The 12182-nt window shown below is 42.0% G+C and overlaps 1 protein-coding gene across 2 annotated transcripts in view; it reads right to left on the reverse strand.

The window, feature by feature from the left end:
* Positions 1 to 1688: 1688 nt before the first annotated feature.
* The window catches only part of LOC308497260 (cytosolic beta-glucosidase), a gene marked incomplete at both ends in the record, with an annotated part of 100800 nt that continues 90306 nt past the window's right edge, over positions 1689 to 12182 (reverse strand). For both annotated transcript variants that reach the window (XM_081047732.1, XM_081047731.1), the window contains one exon: positions 1689 to 1891. In XM_081047732.1, the coding sequence (XP_080903858.1) occupies positions 1689 to 1891 (203 nt within the window). The remainder of the gene's footprint in view (positions 1892 to 12182) is intronic.

Below are 12182 nucleotides of genomic sequence, written 5' to 3' on the forward strand. Positions count from 1 at the left end.
TTGAACAATAAAAATAACAAACCAGTGGCAAAGATGAAATAGAATTTCCTATGTAGACCATTTTAATCTCCATATAATTTCCCCCTGTGCTTCCACATTTATTGAACTACTACAGCCATTTCTTTCTCATTCTGTCCAAAGTTACCGCAAGTGTTCTTTGCTGTAAATAATTCCCTGAATATGAACATGAAAATGATCCAGAAATTGATCACAGTTTTAAAAAAAAATGACATAGCATTTGCTGAGGGCCAAAAGCCTTATGAGAATGGCAAACTATGTGCAGTTTCTTCAAGCAAGCAGACTGAGGATACAGAAAACCACCTTCCCCACTTCCTCCTGCATAAGGTAACTCCACACCTCTGCTTTGGTTTTCCTCTATCTAAAAAATGCAGAGAAGGCTTCCATGGCAGCCGACCCACGGGTGCGCTGGACAGAAAACAGAGCTGATGCCAAAGAAGTGTTGGGTCCAGGAAACATGAACTAATGTGACTTCAGGAAGATGTCCATCAGGGTGACCTTAATTTCTCAGTCTGAAAAAGGAGGGTGATAATACGTACCTCTTAGCTTCAAGCCTGATACACAAACGAGTATTTAGTAAATACTACTTAAATATGAATGTGAGGGTCCCTATACCACATGAGAGGTTTGCTGGAGTGGAGATATGAAGTCCAGAGAGAGCCCTACGTCTATTACTAAGGAAGCTCAGTAAAATGTCCAACTCCACTCAACCCTATATGCATCTCAAGACATTTCAGCGACCAGTGTAATGAAGCCCCGCCCCCCCCCTTTGCTTACACTCCTGGGGGACAATCAATTGATGTGTGCATTTCATGTGTGTCATCAATGTTCTTTTTGCATCTTACATTTTTTAAAATACCTCAAAGTAGAGACCATGCCCTTGCTTATTATTTTGCTTTTCAATTGATGGCACTGTGGAGTAGGAATCCAGTTTCTCATAAACATCAACAGTCAAATACTGTTTCTGCCATTTACAGTCTAATTTGTTGTATTCATTTATTATTTTTTGAAAGTTCATCAGGCAAGAAAAAGACGTACTTGCTCATGCATAGATAAAATATGTGCCAAATTCATTAACAAATCCATTTTATTAAATAGGTTATCTATTAACCCCTTTGGTGAATGGAATGCATAACTACATAATGTGACTAACATTTAATTTTGATGTTTTTACGTTAGATTAAATAGTAGAAAAATTATGGATTACATGACAATGGATCTAATAGCAAACCATAGCTTATGTAACCAGAAAAAATAAAAAAATAATAAAAAACATAAGCTCTTAAACATGTCTTCTTATAAGTGGTCTGCTGTTAAAGATGCAAATCATGAACATACTGTTTATAAATTTTGCATTATTTTTTCTAGAAAAATTTTAAGGATTTAAATTGAAGTTTCTAAGTCTATTTGATTTCTTAGTATAAAAATTAATTTCAGTGGTTTACTGTTCTTTTTTTAAAAAAAGCCTCATTGATCCAAATGCAAATACAGTAAAAGCCATCATTAAATCCATCCTCATGCATTACCTATTCATACTTGACAATCACGGCTCACAAGGCAGGACCTGTAGATTACAAAGGCAACTTCAAATTGTCTGGGGATCACCAAAGCAGATTTCCTTTCCAAAAGCAGAGGCCTCGTCTCCCAGTGATGTTGTCCAGCCATCCTTCTTACAGATGTCCTTCCAGGCCATTGTTTCTGATGATCTTCGCATATTCTTTGGCTGACATGTAAGGGACTCGGGGTCTCGCCGGATTGTCAAAATCAACGTGGAAGAGACCAAACCGTATACTGTACCCCTGGTTCCACTCAAAGTTATCCAGAAGAGACCATACACAATATATTTTAAGATTGATTTTATCAAGCCGGATAGCTGAAATTTTAAAAAAGAAAAAAAGGAAAGGAAACATTACCGTTTCTGGGAAGGTTTTATGAAAGCACCGACAAAAATCATTGATGACCAGTGTGGGTATCTTTCTCCTCAGGGGATCCCAGTGGGAACAGGGAAAAAGAACTCTCAATCCCCTTTCCCAATTTTCTCTTTTAATCAAGCAGGGGCTTCATTGAAGACATTAAATGACATATTATTGTAATTACTTGGTTAGTTCATTTTGACATCAGTTTTATTTATTCACTCATTTACTCAATACACATCTTTTCAATATCTGTTGCTTTTCAGACACACACACACACACATTCTCCTAGTGCCTAGAATCATATTCAGTAAAGACACGGCCCAGCTTCTAAGTACAACTTCTGGATAATCTAGAAAGCCTAGTGGTAAACAGGTGACAATAACATGGCTAAGGAAGCCCCAGCGCTTCCCTCCTGTTCCCCTGACCGAATTGAGACATGTTGTGTAATTCTAGAGATAGAACCTCCAGAATGAAAAGGGTCAGTACACAGAGATGGCTGGGCTCAAACTTAGACTGAGTCAGCATAACAATGCTATGGCAGCCCCCTCACCCTGCAGCTCCACTCCGATGCTGCCTAAGAGCCAAGGCAACGGACCATCTGCCCCCCAACGGACCTCTAAGAGCCAAGGCAACTGACCATCTGCCCCCCAAAGGCACATACGCACAAACTCAATATTCTACGTAATTTTATTTGTGGATGCCACAAAGTCCATCCATATTAAGGTGCCAAAGCATGGAGAATTCTCTAAACAGTTTTACACTGCTTTCTATCACTTTAGTCAGGGAATTAAGATCGTTTTTTTACTAGTATTTTAAGTTTGGCAAAACTCTGCGGCTGTGTATATCCACACATTGAGCATTTCCTTTTTTACAACAAGACTAAGTAAGCCCTATCTGTAGGATACACTCATATCCATTTCTCAAGGCAAAAACCAAATTTAAAAGGCAGCTTTACTTTATAAGATAGACATACTCTAAAATAAGTTGGGGCAAAATGAACATTCATATAACAAATCAAATTTTAATTGTGCTGGGTATTGCTTTCAACCAAAGTGTGACTCTTCTGGCTTCAGCAAAGCAAAACCTGCCCTAAGTTTTCCTTTGGTGTAAATCTGTACATTTTCGGGCTCTTAGAAGCACTACACCCATATACTACTACACGTGTTGGTTTCCAAATCACCGTGGATTTTTTTTTTATTTTTTTATTATTATTATTATTTTTTTACTGTAGCTATTCTGTAGACAAAAGGTTATGAATGGCCTCAGGGCAGGAATTAAGGCAAGCTGGATTGGCTCTTTTTAAATGAAGTATTGTTGGAAAATGAAATATAACAGACAACCACATCAGGTTTTTCAGGAATCAAAACACTTACTAGACATTCCTCTTTCCCTTACTTGTCTGCCTTGCATGTGTGTCTCCTCCTCTGTCAACCACAATCTACAAAATACCAGTTTGTTTTTGCAAATAATTCTTTTTTAAAAACTAACTTAAGTTCTGGATGGTATATCTCCACGAACGAAAACAACCACGCCAAATATCAGGGCAGAAAACAACCACGTCCTCTGACGGCTTTGTAATTCAATGTGGGGACATGTGAGTATCTGTGTATTTTCTTTCTCCTTCCCAGAACTACTGCCACCCAGCCAGGCACCGGGTATAGAGCCAGACAGTTTCTGAAAACATGCACAGTCTCATGGGTCACACACAGAAGGACTGGATCCATGTGCTGAATCAGGGGATGAAAACGATGCCCTGACTGCGTGGAAAGGGACGAAAAGGAAATCCTGACAACTTCATTGTTCACTGCCACGGGTCCCACGGCAGGCACTACACTGCCCGAGTGACACTGGTGGGTGTCTCTGCGTTTTCATTGCAGGAACACTCAAGGAGAGAATTACCTAGTTAGGCCGAGCAGCTAGTCGGCTCGAGTCCTTCACACTGTGCTACCACTGGGAAAAATTACAAAACCCTGCTGAAACCTGCACGCCTCTCTTCTTCCAATCTCTTCAAGAGCAGAAAGAGACTGCCATCACATTTCTTGTCACCATGATTTATGAGGTCCCCACTCTAAGTAGGGAAAAAATAATTTCTGTGGGTTCACTTTCTTTCTTTAACCGGAGGTGGAGACAAAGGAAACATAGACAGACTGGAAGAACTGTGGAAAGGCACAAAGCACACTAGGATCAAAATGACGCCCATCATAGAGTCAGTTGGTTTTGGACTAAAAGGCCAGTGGGAAGGGTCTTGCAATGAGCATGTTGAATATATAGACGCAAAGGAAAAGTATTTAAGCCTTGCTAATGCCTATTGTAATTATAAGAACCCCCATGCAGAGAGTTGTATTACACAATCACATACACAGACACACACACACATGTACACACATATATTTACTGCCCAGTGCTAGCCAAATTGAAAAGGTTGAGGGCATAGTCTTCCACTAGACTGACACCAACTGCAACTTTAAGGGGTTCCCCAAATCACCTTCAGTTTCGATAATTTGCTATAAAAACCCACAGAATTCACTGAAACCAGTTATTCCCACAGTTATGGTTTATTCCAGATGTGGATACAGATTAACATCAGCCAGAGGAAGAAACACACTGGGCAGAGTCTGATGGGTTCTGAACATGAAGCTTCCATTGTCCTCTCCCCTAGGATCAGAACAAGTTACCCTCCTGGTATGGACATGTGACAGTACACTGAGTATTGCTACCCAGGGAAGCTCACCTGAGTTTCCATGTCCAGAGCTTTCATTGGAGTTTCATTACATTGGCTGAATTAATTGACTGAATTAACTGACTTTGATTAATTGACTGAATGACCACATGGACAAACTCAGTCTCCAGGTCAAGTGACACTGTGTGACCCAAAGCCCCCACCCTCAATCACATGATTGGTCTGTCTGGCAAGACCAGCACCCACCCTAACAAGGACATTCTGTCAGATATGACATAGATTTCTTCCCAGAAGCTGAGAGCAAAGGCCAATGTACTCTTTGGCAAAACCAAATTCTTTACTACACACACACACACACACACCTATTTTAGAAGCTCACTGTTTCATACTACTGGGCAGAATCTCCCCGGGTCACTGGCTTAGAAAGTGTCATGATTATGCTTGTGTTTGTCAAATTACAAAAGGCTAGAAAGTGGGCATGGCGCCTCAATCGGATTTATATCCCCCAGGTTACAAACAGAGATAGCCTTGTTTTCAAGATAGCCTGGGACTTATATGAGACATCCACCAATGTGGCACAGCTATCAGCAGACCAAACAAACCACTAAGCCACAGACCTAAGCTGCCATGACAGGAACCAGTGGAGAAGTTCAAAAGGCAGCAGACCTCACAGAAGAGAAATGAGAGAGATAAAGCTCCAGGAATGAGGAAGAAGAAAAAAATACAGCCTCTACATGTCTGTGTTCAGGTAACGGCAGGCTTCATTATTTGAGAAAACCCTCCTAATGAAAACAAGTAAATGTGCTAGGTAAAATAACGATGGAAAAGCAGACAAAAACGATGGAAAGCAGACAATTTATTAGGGAGATACCTGGCCAAAGCAACAAGTGGACACTGAGATTGGTAGACATAGCAGTTATCTTTGCCTGAAGAAATTTTCCCAATCTTAGGAAATCCGAACCTACTTCTGTTTTCTGGGGTAAGGATAGGTGTCAAGGTACAGAGCCAAACCAGGTGGGAAATCTAGTATGAGACCCCACACACAGAAATCTAAGAGAACCAAAGATGTAATCATGGGATAGGGTGAGCCAGAAGCAAACCAGTCATTCAAAGTTTTGAATTACTTGGTGTTTCAGAAACCGTCAAGTCTAGATTTTGGACTGAGGTGATCCCAGATTGGAAACACTCCACATGCCTGAAAGATACACATTCCAATTCTTTCTGAAGGGAGATACCTATATTCTAAACCTCCAATTATTACTTCAAATATTTTAAGTATAACGATCAGAATTTAATGAGATATAACAAGACATATATGGAAAAATGATAACTAAAACAAACAAACAAAAATCACCAGAATCAATAGACAATAAAAAACAAACCCACAAAGATCTCAGTTATTAGAATTGTCAGACTATAAAATAACCATGTTTAGAGACAAATAAAATATCTTCCAGTTTCAGGAACCTATAAGAAGTGACGAGGGTACACCTGAAATCTATGTAAATTTACTAACAATTGTCACCCCAATAAAATTAATAAAAAAAAAAAAAAAAAAAAAGAAGTGACGAGGCAGAGTTGGAAGAAGACTGACTACAGGCTTGGATTTGAACCCCAGGGCAGTAGTTACATAGCTGAGAGGGGACTCGCATTTCTCATGAGCACCGTGAAGACACTTATACCTACTCCCAGGGCTGTTGTAAGGATTCGATGCAATAGCATGGACCCCAGAACAATATTTGGCCCATGATGGGTTTCTGTTGCTTTCCTCTCTGGCTACCCCTCTGGAGAATGGAGAATCCAGGGTAAGAATACACTTTGATGAGCCCTATCCCCCCAGCCCAAACATTTTGATAAAGTAGAAATGAGCTTCAAATGAAAATGTCAGACTGTGTAAAAGGGGAGAAGGAGTCACAAGTACAACATCTGTCTGAGAAAGGTGAGTTTAAGGAGGAAGGGACAGGTATAAGCAGACTACAAGTATAGAAATCTGAAGACAGGGCTCTTTAAATTAGTTGGCAGACTCCTTTCTTTTCTCGAGTGGCATTCTTTTCTAGAGTGACATGTGACATCTCTAAGTCATGGCCTGTCGTCCTGCCTCTCTGCTTCCTGAGAAGCAGTCCTGAGACTCCCTAAAGCACTGGGTTTCAAGTGTGCAAGCTCCCAAACCTGCGTGATGTTAGTTGAGTGGGTGCATCTGGGGATTTGTTCCTGAGCAGCAAACACTCTCCCAGCTGTGGAAACAACTAGTAGAGTGAGTGTGAGTCAAAATCCTTCCGTAGTATGTGGCTAAGTCAGTATGAGAACAAGCCCAAGGGACAGGACGCAAAGCAATCACAGATTCCACATCATCGAAATAGAATGGAAACAGATCTGAGACAAAGGCACATCAGTTTGGGAGAGGTCGTGGGGACTGACTGCAAAAGGCCACGGAGTATCTTCTATTTGCATTAATTAATTGTTGAAAATATGGTGTATGGATGGCTTAGGATGATGTAAAGACATGGAGTCAAAGCCATGTCAAAACATCTCGAAGTGTTGACTCTGACCACCTGAACCGCTTGCCAAGACCTGGAGCACAACTTTAGCAGTTCATCGGCCCCACCCCAGACTTACTGCAATCAGAAGCCTTTAGTCTACCGCCATACCACCCTGAACGCGCCTGATCTCAGAAGCTAAGCAGGGTTTGGTCTGGTTACTACTTGGATGGGAGAATCGTTCGGATTGTGTCATGCATGGGTTAAATTCATATTTTGAGGCCCCAAACTCTAGTACCTCAGCATATGATTTATTTGGACATAAAGTCTGTAAAGAGGTGATTAAATGAAAATGAGGGCCTAATCCAATGTGACTGGTGTCCTTATAGAAAAGAGAGAGACTCACCAAGGGTGCATGAGTGCAGGGGAAAGACCAGTGAGGACAAAACAAGAAGACAGTTCTCCGGAAGCCAAAAAGAGAGACCTCAGAAGACATCAAACCCGCTACCTTGATCTTGGGCTTCCAGATTCCAAAACTAGGAGAAAATACATTTCAGCTGTTTAAGCCACCTAGTCTGTGGCACTTTAGTATAGCAGCCCTAGCAAAACCCCCCTGAATGATGTTTATACTTAATCTAGGTTGAGAATCGTAAGCCTAGAATAAGCTATGATAGTCCATGTCATGCGGGGCATCCAGCGGGGTCACAGCTCCCGCTCCCCACATAAGAACGTAGGACATGGTGAGGCCAAAAAGGAACACCCACGCAGCCATAGGTAGGGGAGTCATACCACTATATTCTCGCTGGCTGCTGGGTTGGAGGAACAGGAAGCAGGAGCCACACTATCTGCAACCTGCTGTCCACTTCTCTGCAATCTGTGACCTGCACTCCGCCATGCTAGCTGCAATCCACTCTTGCTAGCTCAGCCACCATCTTCTTGCTAGCCCCCATTTTTCAGCTAGTGTAGCCACAGCAGTTATATTAGTGCCCAATGGCTCACTGGTTACAGCTGACCGCCAACTAGCCACAGCTGATGGCCATCCAATCACAGTTGATGGACATTTACTACCTGAGCCAGCACCTTTCTATGTGAGGCCAAGAGCCTGGAAACTGCTTTCTGGGGCTCTGTCCCCACAGTCCACTACAATTTTTTGAACAGCTTCCAACCCCAGAGGTATACCTGTCCAGGCTTATCAATGTTGGAGAGTCTCCCTTTGCCCCTCTCCCTGAGAGTCAAAGCCAGAGGAGCTCTGTGCAGAGACACAGCTATGTGCCAGCCAGGTCACCCCAAACTTTCAGAAATGATGGTTACAGAGAGACAGAGGTAGAGATTCTGAATGCTCAGGAGTGTCAAAATGCCTTCTCATCCCACCGCTTAGTCAAAGTCGAGACTTATGCCAGTGAAGCAAGAGAAATCCTCTGAATTCACCATGTGTAATGGCTTGATTGGTAAATCACACAAAAGATTTGTTCATCCCAAACCTGTGAATATGACCTTATTTGGAAAAAGGGCCTTTGCAAATATAATTAAGTCAAGGATCTCAAGATAAGATCCTCCTAAGTAACGGGGAGTCCTAAATTCAATGACAAGCGTCCTTATAAGAAACGAGAAGGGGAAAAGACATACAGGGAAGAAAGTGATGTGAAGATAGAGGCAGAAATTGGAGGAATGTTTACAGGCCAAGGAACACCAAGGCAGCCACCAGAAGCTAGGAGAGAGGCAAGGAATAGATTCCCCCTCAGTCTGCAGAAGGAACCAATCCTACTGACACTTTGGTTTCAGAATTCTGACTTCCAGAACTCGGAGAAATTACATTTCTGTTGTTTTAAACCACAGAGTTTATGGTAATTTGTGAAGGCAGCCACAGGAAACAAATGCCCCACACTCTTTCAGAGTGGTTGCCAACTAGATTCTGAGTCCCAAACCACCCACCTGATTTTGATGAGGGCTTGTGAGAATCTCTTTCAAGGTCTGTCAAAGCTGAAGAGAGAAAAGCCTTCCCGGGGCACAGTTGGAAGCAGATTTCCTGGCAATTGCCCCCCACACTAACTTTAAAAATGTGTCTCTCTGAAATTGGTTAAAATGTACAAGAGCTGGAGGAAAGCTTTAGCTGAATAATAGTTCTTGCAAAAGAACTGGCACACCGGCTGTTTCCCCCTTTCTTTGGAGAAAAATAAAATAAAACATCAGGAAGATCTAAACATAGAAAATGCACAATAAGCTCCTCCCCATCTCCAGGTGAACATCAGTGGCTGGACAGCGTCTGTGAAAATGCCCAAATAATCCCAAGGCAGAAGGCCCCACCTTGCACATGGGAACTCCTAAGAGCGAAAACTATGACTCTCTGAAAAGACTGTCTTTGAAACCCGAGGGCTGATTTTTAAATATTTTATAGGAAAATGCCAATTAACCAGAAATAATTGTACAGATTTCTTAATTATCTGTATTGTTCCTACTAGTTACATTAGACTTTGGGGGAAAGAAGCTGCAAATAGCAAGCAGTTGAAAGGGATCATGTAAAAAATATCTAAATTATACAGCTGATCTGAGGATAGTACATATTCAGTGTCATCTTCTATAATTTCTCCATTAATATTACTTTTACAGTACTTCTGCTGCAGGAAAAAAATTTCTTATGGGAACCAAAGTCCTCAGCAAGTGAAGTTCTCTTCCACCACACAAACTTCTTTCCTTTTTCTTCCTTCCCTCCCTCCCTCCCTCCCTCTCTCCCTCCCTCTCTCCCTCCCTTCCTTTACTTTCCTCTGGGACTTACTTTCCCCTTCTGTAAAATGGAGGTCTTAGTGTCTTCTGCTGAGAATTGTGATGGGTATTACATAAATTACTACTGATAAAGCTTAATGAACAATGCCTAGTTTATAGTAAACACTCAACATACACCCCTTGTGACTGCCGTTGTTTTATGATTGTTGTTATTTTTCTCAGAGTCTGGGAGGGCAGTGATTAAACCCTGCTTTATCTCCTCCTCCCCTCTGGCTTCCAACAGCTTCCAGAGGGTGTAGAGTCAGCATAAAATCCTCAGTGCTGAGAACTAGAGAAATCAGGGCACCGACAGAAAGTGCGGCATCTGGGACAGGGTTTGTGCTCTGTGGGAATGGGTCAGTTGTGGGTCATGAGAAATAAATCACTAAAGGAAAGGAACTTTGGGTGAGGCCGCCAGGAAGCCAGTGCTGCTGACACTCCCCTGTCTCAGTGCGGTCAGAGGTGGGGATGGCATTACTCAAGGTTTCTAGGATCCTACACAACCCCCACCCTATGTCTACCAAATAAATACATATTGTGTCAGGAGCAGGGAATACAGTGATGGGAAAAAGAAATAGCCCCTCTTTTTATAGAGCTTAATAGCCTATGTGGAAGACATATCTTAAGCAAATTACCACGCGGAGAGTATTTAATGACGATCTGTATAAGGTATTACGAAAGGAAAGAAGTGAGGACTGTGAGAAAGAACAGCATACTTGCTAACATTTATTGTTCATGTAGGTACCACTTTAAGGGGTTCATGTATGCATTAATTCATTTGTATCTTTTACAGTAAACCTATGGGTTAGATGGATATTAGCCTCGTCTCCATTTTACAGATACGGAATTGATGCACAGAGAGGTTAGGTAACCTCTGCAAAATTCATGTATTGAGGCAGGAGAGTCGAGGTTGGAACCCAGACAGGTTAACAACAGAGGCTGCATGCCATGCCACGACACTACACTGAGTCTTGACAACAGGCTACAGTGGAAGATCGATCTTAGCAAGGGTGGGAGAATGGGGAGAATGGAGCAGTTTCTTGGAGTGCATAGAGCTGAGAGCTCATGGATTAATTGCAATTCTCTGCTGCTATCAGCCAGGGTTCTTTTTCAGCTGTAAGGAACAGAAATTGACCTTGGCTGATGAAGCAGAAAAGGGATCAACCTGGAGAACCAGGCTCCAACGAAGCTTTCAGGAACCTTGCACAAAAGCACATCACGAAACTTGTGGTGGAAGAAACTGCTGTAACTGCTAGGTGCACTAAGTCCTACGGTTCATGTTGCTGCCCAAACCCAACTCTCCTGCCGCCACAGAAGCCACCACCATCTCGGCTACTTCTGTACCGGAAACTAAACATCACAACCACTGCGATTCTCAAAAGCTGGATGCCTCGGCCGCTATCCTCCCCAGCACAGTAGGTTCTGCATTCTTCAAGCTGTTCACTTTCCAACCAAATTCTCGCATGGATAAGTCAGACCGGTAGACACTTGATCATGTGTTTGTCCTCTTGCTCCAAAGAGACCTAGGGAATGTCATACTTTACCTTACATAGGCAAAACTCTTAAGTCTGGGCATTCCTCAAATGCAGCAGGTATATTCAACAAGTACTAGATAGCCAGAAAATAGCACAGATGTTTGTTTCACTAGATGAGGAACAAGAGGATTCCAAGAAGAGCATGTGTGGAAGATCAGACATGGGAAAGATCACAGCACATGTAGGGAACTTACAGACGATAGTTCAATGGATCAGAAAGAATTCTCAGGAACTTGTAGAAATAGAGAGTAGGATGGTGAGTACCAAAGGTGGGAGGGTGGGAGGGTATGGGGTGATACTACTCCAAGGGTACAAACTTTCAGTTATAAGATGGATATGTTTTAGGGATTTATGTACGGTGATTATAGTTAACGATTATGTAATTATAAATGTGAGAGTTACTAAGAGACTAGATCCTAAATGCTCTCACCATAAAAAAAAAATGGTAATTATGGGAGGTGATGGAAGGTGTTAGCAAAGGCCATGGTGGGGATTATTTCGTAATAGTATATGTAAGCCTATCAAATCAACACATTGTACATCTTAGACTTACACAATGTTATGTGTCAATTATACCTCGAAAAAGCTGGAGGAAAAAAATAAGTGTGGGGAGAGAGCCTCAAGGCAGGGGCTGAGACATGTAGGTCCTTATAAAAATTGTATGGATTTTGATCTTTATCCCAACAGCAGTGAAAAGTCACTGAAGGAGTTTAAGCATGAGAGTGACTTGAGCTAATTTGCATTTTTAGAAGATTACTGTGACCTCTGTGGAGAATAGATTTGAGTGTAGCAAGAA

Source organism: Rhinolophus hipposideros, assembly GCF_964194185.1.
Source record: "Rhinolophus hipposideros genome assembly, chromosome: 1".
Lineage (NCBI taxonomy): Eukaryota > Metazoa > Chordata > Mammalia > Chiroptera > Rhinolophidae > Rhinolophus > Rhinolophus hipposideros.